Source organism: Bombina bombina, chromosome 7, assembly GCF_027579735.1.
Source record: "Bombina bombina isolate aBomBom1 chromosome 7, aBomBom1.pri, whole genome shotgun sequence".
Lineage (NCBI taxonomy): Eukaryota > Metazoa > Chordata > Amphibia > Anura > Bombinatoridae > Bombina > Bombina bombina.
The window spans coordinates 168,139,669-168,153,957 of NC_069505.1; the positions used below are offsets into that span (position 1 = coordinate 168,139,669).

The following is a 14,289-nucleotide window of genomic DNA, read 5'->3' on the forward strand; positions in this document are numbered from 1 at the left end:
GCTGAATTGACTATGATGTGAAAGATCACTGCACTAAGATCTGTGCAAATGCTGAACATAGTGTGGTGATCTTTTACAAGCACAAATCCAGCAACAAAAATAGCCGAAGTCCACGCGTGGCCATCTACTTCTGCATTTAGCAAAAATGAAGCTGCCGAATGCCAAAGCTTAGTATTATCAGCTTGTAAGTCTAAGTTGCATGTGCAGGAATGCAGAGTAAGTCACTAATATTTGTTTTAAAAGTTACAAAAACTATAGTAGTCAGCGAGTTTTGTAGGAGAGTTTGAAAGTGATTATTTTTATAAATGGGGCATACAATACATTTTTATACCTCTCATGCTGGTTGTTTGATTCCAAAATGGTGAAGAATAATTTTCTTAGCTTCAGAATCTTACCCTTTTATATGAAGCCAGCATCTTGGTGGGAACTCTGTAGCAGATCTTCTTATTGAAACACCTCTATATTGAACCTCTATAAAGTTCTGATGATGTCTGACATTGTAAAACTTTATCATTCTTTCAATCTGTATTTTTTTTTTTTAAATAAAAAAAAATTTGTGGGCAGTTGCTCCAAGTTCACACTTCCTGGTGGTGTTGTTTTGGGTTCCGAAGAAACACTATTTAGTGGTAGAGATGTATTTTTTTGCAAAATTAATACATTATTGTATGATATTGGTAAGCTTTGTCTTATTGACTCTCCCTAGATTATTTTATAGTGCTTCCTAAGTGTTCGCTGGTGAATGCTACATAGGGAAGCCAAGATAAACTGATATTTTAAATAACATTGTTATAATTTCCATATTGTGGCTTCAATCTCATAGTAACACTGTCAAGATCCCCTCCTATGCATGAACTAGTGCTGTTTAGCTGTGAACATCTTATCAAAATGCACTCAGATAAGAGGTGGCCTTCAGGGGCTTAGAAATCAGTTTATGAACCTACCTAGGTTTAGCTTTCAACAAAGAACACCAAGAGAACAAATCAGTGTTGATGATAAAAATCAATTGGAAAGTTATTTAAAATCGCATGCCCTATCTGAATCATGAAAGTTTAATTTTGACTAGACTGTCCCTTTAATGGATTACTGCCCATTCTACTAGATCAGTTGCTAGTTCCTGGGCCTTTCAGAATGAGGTCTCTGTGGATCAAATATGAAAGGCAGCAATTTGGTCTTTCTTACATACTTTTTCTAAATTCTACCATTTTTGGTTCTTCTGAAGCAGCTTTTGATAGGTAAGTCCTTCAGTCCACTTTTGCACAACCAACACAGTTAAATTAATATACTTTTTACCCTGTATCTAAGCCTCTGTAGACTGCCCCTTTATCTCATTGTTTTTTTTACAAACGTGCAATTTATCCAATTAGTGATGGTTCCTGCGTAACTCCGCAGACGTGAACACAATGCTATCTACATGAACTAGCACTGTCTGGCTGTAAAAAACTAATACAATGTAGTGTGATAAGAGGTGGCCTACAGGGACGTAATATAGAAGCAACAAAATTGCGAATTCCAAAGCATCAAACTGGAGATAACTTGAAGTTTAAAACGTACACTTTATTGTGCAAAGTTAAAAAGAACAATGGAGCACAGCACACAGTGACTGCAGCTGACACATTTCCTGCCTTTGCGGCACAAACTCCTTGGAGGAAGTGCCGCAAAGGCAGGAAACGCAGGAAACTTTGCACAATAAAGTGGACGTTTTAAACTTCAAGTTATCTCCAGTTTGATGCTTTGGAATTCGCAATTTTGTTGCTTCTATATTGGATTCTTTGTTTATGTAGGGGCCGGGTATACGGAGTCGGCACTGCATCAAGGCTACACGCCCCCTCTGTAACTACAAGCGCTAAGCGACAACCAGGACTGGTGTGTTTGTGATTGCACATAGGACTACATTACGGTTTGTTGAATCCTTACGAAACCGCCACAGGACAGGCAAGTCTTGACAGAGGAGGGGTAAGCCAATGTTGCAACTTATGATGTTTATAATTACTTTGTGGGTTATAATACTTCAAACACTGTGACGACCGAGAAGTGTGGAACTCAGAGTGAGTTGTGTGTCACGGATGTATGTACAGACAATATATTCATGAGTAGTTACACTTGAGAGACTCTGTGATAAATACAGGTGTTTTTACAGGGACTTAAAACAGGCAGAGGTTTAGAGGTTATAAAGTATATCAATATAACAATGTTGGTTGTGCAAAGCTGGGGAATGAGTAGTAAATGTGTTGCCTATCTTTTTAAACAATATAAAAATCAAGTAGACTTTCCCTTTAATAATGTTTTTATATATTTTTAATAGAATGTTTTTGAATTTCATGTATTTTAAAAAAACATACCACACAACGGTGCCAGCCTTAAAGGGAACATTGTGTTAATACATTACATTATTAGTACATTAATGTGGTGATGTTTAGTTTTATAGCATTTCACTCAGTTTTTGTACCCACAGATAAGTTTAGTTGAAAAAAAAAATATATATATATATATACCAGAAGTGAATGGACAATTTACTTCTGGTATTTTTTTTTTATTTTTTTTAACTAAACTTGTCATTGAGTGGTGCTGCCAATATGTCGTTTATCACAAGGTTAAACATTTCCATAGGTAGGTGACTTCTTGGAATTTGCTCTTTTCACCAGGATGACCATGATATCATAGCAACATTCCTTCTAATCTAATCTAATCTAATCAACAACTATAGTTTATTGAAAAAAAGAAGACAATTAGTTGTGTAACCCTGTGCGCACATATTTTACAAGTGTTTGTTGTTCTTTATGCGTTTTTATGTGCACATATAACTATTTACATAAGCTGGTTCTAAGATTTTTGTGCATGCACTGTAAAAAGCTATTTTTTTTTTACTTAGGGATGATCTGCTTCCTCATAGAAGTGGAGTGTCCCTTTATCAAATTGTTATAACAGAAAAACCTTCATGGATTTTCAGATTTTTGTTACTACTAGTTGTTAAAGGGATACTAAACCAATTTTAAGCAACTTTCTAATTTACTCCTATTATCATTTTTTCTTCATTCTCTTGATATCTTTATTTGAAAAAGCAGGAATCTAAGCTAAGGAGCCAGCCCATTTTTTGTTCAGCACCCTGGATAGCGCTTGCTGATTGGAGGGTACATTTAGCCACCAATCAGTAAGCGCAACCAAGGTGCTGAACCAAAAATGGGCTGTCTCCTTTACTAAGATTCCTGCTTTTTAAAATAAAGATAGCAAAAGAACAAATAATAATAATGGGAGTAAATTAGAAAGTTGCCTAAAATTGCATGTTCTATCTGAATCATAAAAGAAAAAAATTGTGGGTTTAGTGTCCCTTTAAGCTTGCAAATAGAATATGATCTTAGCAATGGAACTCTTAAATCCAACTTCTAAAACTGTTCATTTCAGCTTGAAAAAAGTAGGGCACTGTCTGTTAAATTCTATCAAATGTAATCTTCAAAATGTTTTTTTTTTTTTTTTTTTTGCAAAATTGTATGTATTTTTTAAATAAAAAATTTACCAACTATCAAATATTTGTGTTTTTTTGTATTTTTATGTACAAAGCCGAAATGACCAGTGTCTGCCTTTTATTTCTATAGAGAGATGACCTGCGATTACAGCCAGCTTCTACAATCTATCCAGCGAGTGATTCACCAAGAGGGCTTTGATGGAACGAATCCCCAGGTAGCAAGCACCTTTAGTATCTGCTATAATCGTGTAACTAATTTGTTTTCAAAATTCTCCAGGGTGAGGCCGGAAAGGTCTTGGAATAATGAACAGTGAACAAGCTGTTTCTAAGCGCTGATAAGGTAAACAAGGGTACAAGAAGCAGTATAGTTCAACTGTTAATGTGTATTTGGAGCGTTGCTCAGATCTCAGCGGACATGACAAGGTGGTGTGAATGCACTCAACCACTCATAAAATATGCTTATCCTTAAAATTTGTACTAATGACTGATTAACTACACATGGTGTCTGTTCTGAGCTGAATGCTGCTTTCACACATTGGCTCTTTAATTGTACTTGTTAATTCTATCATTTTCTGTTTTGGCTTTTATTAAGTAGCAGGTCTGTTTAACACTGTTACAAATTTTGTTTTCAAATATAATGCAGTTGTCTGTCCAAAATAAATGGTTTACATAGGCAGTGGATTGTTACCTCTTTTCTATATACACAGCCTGGTTTCACTTATACATGCAACTTGATGTTTATCAATGTGACTGAGGTTGCCTTGGCAAGAACCTCCCATTTGTAGGGACACTCAGGATTGGAACAGGAATGTAGTTAATTGGTAAATGTAATATTATTGTGTGCTGTTATATTAATATTTGCTACGTGACACAAGTTTTAAAAAGTTTTGGACAGTTTATTTACAGATCTTGTGTTGTTTTAACAGCACATCCTTCAAAGTGCAAAAGATCAAGTATGAGATCTGATTTCATAAATAGGTTTAAAATGAATGTTTACTAATAGAGCAGTCGCATAAATAAAAAGTAGTACGCTTAAAGGGATAGGAAAGTCAAAATTAAACTTACATGATTCAGATAGAGCTTGTCAATTTAAGACACTTTTAAATTCACTTCTATTTCCTTCTTAATATAAGGAGAGTCCACGGCATCATTCCTTACTGTTGGGAATACTGAACCTGGCCACCAGGAGGAGGCAAAGACACCCCAGCCAAAGACTTAAATACCTCTCCCACTTCCCCCGTCCCCCAGTCATTCTTTGCCTTTCGTCACAGGAGGATGGCAGAGAAGTGTCAGAAGATTTCAGAGTAGTTCCTTAGGGAGGGTATCTGCCCTTCGATATGGGACTGGAGTTTTAAGTAGTCTTGTCAGCATCTCAGTGAGAGCATTGACGAAAGTTAGAGTCTGGAAATGCAGTGAGAGTCTTTCTGCGAACCCATCCAGACTATCTGCTAACAGCTCCTAAGCAATCAGTGATGATGAGTTTCACTGCCTGCTTGTTTTCTCACTCAAGTCCATGTCAGGAGCGATGCTACAAGACTGTCACACTTGAAAAGGCTGTGTTTCTGTTCCACAGCATGGATTCTGGTAAGATTGTTTCAATTTTTACATATGTTGAAAACGCTAGAAGACAGGGTCACAGTGTGGCTCCTTTTATCTTAATTGAATCATGGGTTAATATCTCCTGAGGGGGATTATTGAACAGTTGGGATTAATCAAATGTAATGCTTTGATTTTATGCTGCTTTATGTGTGAGATTTTATTGGGCTCATAGACTGTTTGTTATGTGGCTGGAACGTGCACGATTTACTTTCACTTTTAACGCTGCGCAGCTAGTAGCTTGGTGCGCTTTTTCTCATAGCAGGGGCGGTCCTGCCTTGCGCATCATCTGTATTGTCTGGGTCTAGGAGGTGGTGAGCGCCCCAGCCATTGGGAGTATAAAGGTGCTGTTTTTATGAGAAATAGATTGTTTTATTTTCTGTATACTACTGTCAATAGCTTAAGCTATGGAGGATTCTGATATACTTGAGGGTACTCCCTCTATTCCAAATAGTAATACCTGTTTATATTGTGAGGAGGCCTTGGTGTGCCCGCCCTCTCAACTATGTTCCACATGCCTTTACAACATTATTAGGTCTAAGAAGGTTAACCCCTTTAGTGTCACTAACTGTCTTTCTCATATCTCATCTTGGATGTCCTCTCACTACCTTAAGCTAAATCTCTCCAAAACTGAACTCCTTATTTTTCCCTCTTCTTCCAATGTATCCACCCCCAAAATTTCTATAACTGTTGATAATTCCATCATTACTCCTACCCCAAATGCCCGATGTCTTGGGGTCACATCGGGCCTGCCGCTTCCACCTTAAAAACATAGCTAAAATTAGACATTTCCTTACACAAGATACAACTAAGATTTTAATCCACTCTCTCATCCTTTCCCGCCTCGACTACTGCAACTCCGTCCTCTCTGGTCTACCTAGCTGCCACATAGCTCCTTTACAGGCTCATCTTCCTTACTCGTCGATCTTCATCTGCTGCGCCTCTCTGCCAATACCTTCACTGGCTTCCTCTTGTCTCTAGGATTAAACACAAAATCCTCACTCTGACATACAAAGTTCTCAACTGCACTGCTCCCCCCTACATTTCAGAACTTTTCTCCAGATACTCTCCCTCCCGTCCCCTTCGATCAGCTCAGGATCTCCTCCTCTCTTGTTACTTCCTCACATTCCCATTTACAGGACTTCTCCAGACTGGCCCCCATCTTGTGGAACTCCCTGCCTCGCTCTACAACACTCTCCCCTAGTTTTAAAAGCTTCAAGCGCTCCCTAAAAACTCTACTATTCAGGGATGCTTACAACCAACACTAACCTTTCCTACCAACCACTGAGCCGTCCACCTCTGAGGACTCGCAGTCCCGTGAGGTGCATACCCATCAGTCATCTCCCTCTACACATGCAGATTCCTGTAGCATGCCTGATCCTCCATCTGGAGGGAGCCTTTTACCATCAGATTTTACAGCGCAGTTAAAGACTGTGGTGTCTGAGGCCCTCAGTGCTTTACTTCGCCCCGCTAACCACAGGCGAAAGGTTGAACATAGCTCTCCTGTCCAGGGGTCATCAAGTAATTTATTGGATTTATCTGTTTTTGCTCAGTTATCCGAGGATGGGTCACACTCTGAGGCTTCAGAGGGTGAACTTTCTGGGTCGGAGTCTGCTACCTCTAGGCCTCCTGTTGCAGAGAAACCAGCCTTTAGATTTAAGATTGAACACTTAAATTTTCTTCTAAAGGAGGTCCTGTCTACATTAGAGGTTCCAGAGGCCAAGCTGCCTGATGAACCTTTAATTCCTAAATTAGACAGAGTTTACGAGGACAGGATTGTGTCGTTAACTTTTCCTGTACCTGTAAAAATGGCGAAATGAGTGGGATAGAATCGGATCTTTCTTTTCCCCTTCGTCTTCCTTTAAGAAATTATTCCCGGTCCCGGACTCTTAATTGGAGTTGTGGGGTTCCGTCCCTAAGGTGGATGACGCTATCTCCACGCTGGCCAAACGTACTACTATGTAAAATAACCTTTTCTAATATGCGTGCGCCTGTGTCAAAACACTGGCTAAATATCTAACAAATAACAATGGACTTGAAAAATGTTTAGAAATATATATATGTATACATATGACCGTGTGTAAATAGTTTATTTAAGGTTTTATTTAAAAATGTTTGAAAAATAATTTCTAAAAAAAATTTGAAAAAAGTTTTAAAAAAAAATAAAACAAATATAAATGTTTTGTTTTTTGTAATAATACTTCACTAACAATGCTGGTTGAAAAGTATCTATTTATTTAATTCACATATATCAACATGTAACCATTTAAAAGAAACTGTGTAGTTGTATGTGTATATTAAAAGAGTTGGTACCAACCGTGAGAAGGATATAAGAAAATGGATGTAATAATATACTAAAATTTATAACAATCGATGTAGCTAATAAAAAGTACAGTTTTACAGGTTAAACTCCTATAGGCGTAAAAGATCAATTAGGAGTATATACAACAATAACTTTTTAGTATTGCTTAAATAAAAAGCTCAAACCACTTTTTTTAAGGCTAAACGTATAGCTAATAAACAATTGTTTATTTAAATAGTAAATAGCTTTTTCTTTTTGTGAATCAGAGGATGGAACGCGATATTCGCTAGTCTCTGTTATATAGTACAGTTCAGGTTGTTTGCATAAAATTAACAGTCTCTTGCAAAATAAATTGGGATCATAAGACCACTTGCTTTACCGTCTGAGATTACCACACACATTGCTGCTTATCTGTCAATCCCTCTGAAGGATAGCTCAACGTTCAGAGAGCCGATGGATAAGAAAATGGAAACTTTTCTAAGAAAAATGTTTCAAAATACGGGATACTTGTTTCAACCGGCAGCGGCTGTTGCCTTGGTTGCTGGAGCTGCGGCCTACTGGTGCGACTACCTACTGGTGGAATTGATCGAGGTGGAAGGTCCCCTCGATGTTATTCAGGAAAGAATTAAAACCTTGAGAATTGCTAATTCTTTTATCTGTGATGCAAACATGCAGATTATTCGCCTAAATGCTAAGGTTTCTGGATTTTCAGTGCAGAACTGTTGGGCGCTCTGGCTGAAGTTCTGGCCTGCGGATATGACTTCTAAGTCTATACTCCTTTCCCTTCCTTTTAAGGGAAATATTTTATTTGGTCCAGGCCTGGACTCCATTATCTCCACGGTATGATACTGATTGCTCCATCATGGCCGCGAAGGATGTGGTTCGCGGATCTGGTGGGGATGTCATCTTCTCCTCCATAGAAGTTACCTTGTCGCAGGGATCTGCTGGAACAAGGTCCTTTTGTTCATCAAAATCTAGATTCTCTGAGGCTGACTGCGTGGAGATTCAATGCCTAGTCTTAGCCAAGAGAGGTTTTTCTGAGAGAGGTATTAATACTCTCATTCAAGCTTGTAAGCCAGTTACTTGTCACATCTATCATAAGGTGTGGAAAACCTATTTATTCTGGTGTGAGGAGCATGGATTTCCCTGGCATAAGGTTAAGTTTTCCAGGATCTTATCGTTTCTCCAGGATGGACTGGAGAAGGGTCTTTCTGCCAGTTCCCTGAGGGGACAGATATTCTGGGAAGCGTAAGAGTCAGAAGGTCTCTTCGACTTCCTTATCTTTTTGGTTGAGGAGTGTTATCCACTTAGCTTATGAGACAGCGGGACATAGGCCTCCTCAGAGAATTACAGCTCATTCTACTAGAGCAGTGGCTTCCTCTTGGGCCTTTAAGAACAAGGCCTCTATGGATCAGATTTGTAAGGCGGCTACCTGGTCCTCCTTACATACTTTTTGTAAATTTTACAAGTTTTATGTTTTTGCTTCAGCTGAAGCAGCCTTTGGGAGAAAGGTTTTGCAGGCTGTGGTGCTCTCAGATTAGGGGCCACCTCTCTTTTTGTCCCTCCCGTTATCATTCAGTGTCCTCTAGAGTTTGGGTATAAGTTTCCCAACAGTAAGAAATGATGCTGTGGACTCTCCTTATATTAAGAACGAAAGCATAAATTATGCTTATCAGATAATTTAATTTATTTCTGTATAAGGAGAGTCCATGGCCCCCGCCCGTGTTCTCCGATGGGCGGCCCTCTAAATTATATTTTTCTTATGGCACCATTTATACCCTGATATTTCTCCTACTGTTCCTTGTTCCCTCTGCAGAATGACTGGGGGATGGGTGAAGTGGGAGAGGTATTTAAGCCTTTGGCTGGGGTGTCTTTGCCTCCTCCTGGTGGCCAGTTTCAGTATTCCCAACAGTAAGGAATGATGCCGTGGACTCTCCTTATACAGAAGGAAATTAAATTATCTGGTAAGCATAATTTATGTTTTTCAAATGTGCTTTGTTCTCTTGATATCCCTTGTTGAAAAAGAATACAAACATATCCTACACTAGTGAGAGCTAGCTGCTGATTTGTACCTGCACACATTAGTCTCTTGTGATTGGCTAACTAGAGGTGTTCATCTAGCTGTCAGTTATGCAATGCTGCTCCTTCAGCAAAGAATAATAAGAGAAAGAAGCAAATTTGATAATAGAAGTAAATTGGAAAGTTGTTTAATATTATATGTTCTATACGAATCATGAAAGAAAAAAAAAATTGGTGTTTCCTGTCCCTTCAACAGATGGGAAAAAAACGTTGGAACATTTTTGTTACTTTTGTGAAAATGAGCTGTCCAGTGCTGATACTATACCTTTTCTGATTCAGAACTCCGTTCTTATATCGTGCAAAACCAAGCAACTATTTTATTGTTCTTTTGCCCTAATACAAATACAGAAGTGAACACTAATTATACTTCAAGACCTTTACAATGTTCTAATGTGTTTTATTACATTATTATTTGCATATACTATTTGTTTAACCCCCACAAAGTGGTTAAGTGCAAAATGAAAGTGATCTCCAGAGCAATTCCACTAAAAAGTTGAATATGGCTGGTGATTGGCTCATCAGTTATGCATTGTGGCTTCACACTTTAACCCCTTGTGTTCCTGTAAACATTGCACACTAAAAATATTAGAACGTTACAGTTAAAGGGACATGAAACCCCCAAAAAATATTTCATGATTCAGATAGAGAATACAATTTTAAACAACATTCCAGTTTACTTCTATGATCTAATTTGCTTCATTCTTTAGATATCCTTTATTGATGAAATATCAATGCACATGGGTGAGCCAATCAGACAAGGCATCTATGTACAGCCACCAACCAGCAGCTACTGAGCCTATCTAGATATGCTTTTCAACAAAGAATATCAAGAGAATTAAGCAAATTAGATAATAGAAGTAAATTGGAAAGTTCTTTACAATTGCATGTTCTTTCAAAATCATGAAAGAAAAAATGTGGGTTTCATGTCCCTTTAACTCTGCATACATTTTTAAAAAAAATCTTGTCTTTTTTTTCACCACTTCCTTAATAATGTACATGTGCACAGCAAACAGATTTAGTTATTTCATTCAAATATTCATGTTATTGTATATTTTGTTGGTTTCTATGTTTTTATCATTTATTTACAGAAAATGAAAGTTTCTACCAGACACCTTTAGCCTATAGCCTTGTGGTTCATTTTACAGTTTTTCTGTATACACAGAGTTACTTGGGGATCTAACCACAGTGTAAATTCTGTTGATTATACAAGTGGTTACACAGGTCACCCTCATAGATCAAGATCAAAAGTGTCCCCTTTACAAAAACTCAATAACCCCTTTTCACTCTGCTGCTAATTTTCCTACAATAAACAACTGCAGGACTCTAAAGAGTCATCGAATGTTTTTGTTGCCCCATTTAAAAGTGAAAAGCAAATTAATTTCAGCTTTATTTGAATATGTTGTCAATTTCTTAAGTTTACACATGATACTCCGTATCTTAATGTCCCTAAAGTTCAAGTCAAGAGTTTCACTCAGGTAGAATGACTGTGTCTGCCGTAATATCACAGTTACAATGTCACAATAGACGCAATGTGGTCACACTAAACTTGTGTCAGGGGATTCTGCCACCACAAGCCAGCACCCGTTAACCCACTGGTTGTCAGAAATCCTGATGCCACTACAATTTGCTAGACCTACTTTTTAATCAAGATCATTAACCAAATAATTTCTAAAACTATTCTGGCTGCCATATTGTTGTCCATGGCGATAGTTTCTTAGTATTATTTTTGTACCTTCTACTCTCATGGTAACTACAAGATTAATTCTCTTAGTCTAGTGTAGGGCCATCTTGACTACCGCCACATATGAAACTCCGAAGGTTATTGCGTGAGTCCCAGCAGCACTTAAGAGAACTGACATCAGTAAATTGTTATAAAAAATGCAGTTGTAAACTCTCTTTAGATAAAAGGCATGTGTATTTGTTCAATGTTTTTTTTGTTTTTTTGAACAAAGTCTATGAGGCCTACTTATCAAGCCGTCAACTTACTTGCATTCGACGGCACCAATACGCTCGCCTGACATCGCCTAACATTGCAGACGTGGACCTGAATACACTCTCCATATTTATATCAAAGACTGTCAAAAAGCCGCACACCAAGTACGGGGTGATGAGCAGCGGACTGTTGTTAACTAAACGGTCATCGATCTTGCTGCTCTTCAGCGTTTTGCCAGCTTTATTTGTATACTGTCACTAAGCACCGCCACTATACTAAACTGTTTAACCCCTATGCCGCCGCTCCAGGACCCGCCTCAACTAAATAAAGTTATTAACCCTTAAACCGCCGATCCCGTAGCCCACCGCAACTAAATAAAGTTATTAACCCCTATCCCGCTGCTCCTGGACCCCGCCGCAACTAACTAAAGGTATTAACCCCTAAACCCCTGGCCTCCCACATCACTACCACTTACTAAACCTATTAACCCCTAAAACGCCAGCCCCCCACATCGCCATAAACTAAATTAAACTATTAACCCCTAAACCTAACAACCCGCTAACTTTACATTAAATATTAACTCATCCCTATCTTATAATAAATGTAAACTTACCTTTAGATTTAAATTAAACTATATTAAACTATTAATTAACCTACCCTAACTGTTATACTACAATTACATTAAACTATATTAAACTAATAGTTAACCTACCCTAACTGTAATACTAAAATTACATTAAACTATATTAAACTATTAATTAATCTACTCTAACTATTATACTCAAATTACATTAAACTATATTAAACTAATAATTAACTTACCCTAAATATTATACTAAAATTACATTAAACTAATAATTAATCTACCCTAACTGTTATACTAAAATTACATTAAACTACAAATGAAATTAACTATATTATATATTTAAACACCTAACCCTACTCAAATAATTTAAATCTACAATAAAATATTACAAAGTTACAAAAAACTAACAACTAAGTTACAAAAAACTAACAACTAAGTTACAAAAAAAAAATAAACACTAAGTTACACAAAATAAAAAATAAATTATCAAAGATTTAAACTAATTACACCTAATCTAAGAGCCCTATGAAAATAAAAAAGCCCCCCCCATAAAAAAAGCTAACCTACAATAAACTACAAATAGCCTTTAAAAGGGCCTTTTGCTTGGCATTGCCCCAAAGAAATCAGCTCTTTTACCTGTAAATAAAAAATACAAATACCCCCCCCCAACAGTAAAACCCACCACCCACACAACCAACTTCCCCAAATAAAAACCTAACTAAAAAAACCTAAGCTCCCCATTGCCCTGAAAAGTGCATTTGGATGGGCATTACACTTAAAAGGGCATTTAGCTCTATTGCTGCCCAAACCCTAATCTAAAACTTACCAATAAACCCTTAAAAAAACCTAACACTAACCCCTGAAGATCCACTTACAGTTTTGAAGATCCGACATCCATCCTCAAAGAAGCCGGGAGAAGTCCTCATCGAAGCCGGCAGAAGTCTTCATCCAAGCCCGCAGTCTTCACCCAGACGGCATCTTCTATCTTCATCCATCCATCCGGTGCCGAGCGGCTCCATCTTCAAGACATCCGACGCGGAGCATCCTCTTCTTACGACGTCTTCTTGAACAATGAAGGTTCCTTTAAGTGACGTCATCCAAAATGGCGTCCCTTAGATTCCGATTGGCTGATAGAATTCAGCCAATAGGATTGAGCTTTCATCCTATTGGCTGATCCAATAGGGCTCTTAGATTAGGTGTAATTAGTTTAAATCTTTGATAATTTATTTTTTATTTTGTGTAACTTAGTGTTTATTTTTTTTGTAAATTAGTGTTTGTTATTTTTTGTAACTTAGTTATTAGTTTTTTGTAACTTTGTATTTTTTTATTGTAGATTTAAATTATTTTTGTAGGGTTAGGTGTTTAAATATATAATATAGTTAATTTAATGTGTAGTTTAATGTAATTTTAGTATAACAGTTAGGGTAGATTAATTATTAGTTTAATATAGTTTAATCTAATTTTAGTATAACAGTTAGTGTAGATTAATTATTAGTTTAATATAGTTTAATTTAAATCTAAAGTTAAGTTTAAATTTATTATAAGATAGGGATGAGTTAATATTTAATATAAAGCTAGTGGTTTGTTAGGTTTAGGGGTTAATAGTTTAATTTAGTTTATGGCGATGTGGGGGGCTGGCGGTTTAGGGGTTAATAGGTTTAGTAAGTGCTAGTGATGTGGCAGGCCAGGGGTTTAAGAGTTAATACATTTATTTAGTTGCGGTGGGCTCCGGGAGCGGCGGGATATGGGTTAATAACTTTATGTAGGTGGCGGCGGTGACGGGGCGGTAGATTAGGGGTTAATAAGTATAATGTAGGTGGCGGGGGTGTAGGGGGCGACAGATTAGGGGTTAATAAGTAAAATATAGGTGGCGGCGGTGGCGGGCGGTAGATTAGGGGTTAATAAGTATAATGTAGGTGGCGGCAGTGTCGGGGTGGCATATTAGGGGTGTTTAGACTCGGGGTATATGTTAGGGAGTTATGTGTAAACATAACTTTAATTCTCCCATAGGAATCAATGGGATATCGGGCAGCAGCGAACATAAGCTTTCGCTGCTTTCAGACTCCCATTGATTCCTATGCCATCCACCGCCTCCAGGGCTGAAGATTGAAAACCAGGTATGCTGGGCCAAAATAGTGGCGAGCGTACCTGTTAGATATTTGTTATCTAGCAAAAGTTGTCAGATAGTGCCGAATCTGCATTCGGAACATCTGTAATGACGTAAGCATCGATCTGTGTCAGACTGAGACCGGCGGATCGTATGTTACGTCACAGATTTCAACTTTTGCCGGTCTGTAGGCTTTGAAAACTAAGGGGAATCAAGCTTGCCACAA

At 37.6% G+C, this 14,289-nt stretch overlaps 1 protein-coding gene across 1 annotated transcript in view; it reads left to right on the forward strand.

The window, feature by feature from the left end:
- Nucleotides 1-14,289, forward strand: part of ELP4 (elongator acetyltransferase complex subunit 4) — a 635,326-nt gene that overhangs the window by 167,036 nt on the left and 454,001 nt on the right. Inside the window, exon 4 of the mRNA XM_053689320.1 lies at nt 3,591-3,675. Coding sequence (XP_053545295.1) covers nt 3,591-3,675 — 85 coding nt within the window. The remainder of the gene's footprint in view (nt 1-3,590; nt 3,676-14,289) is intronic.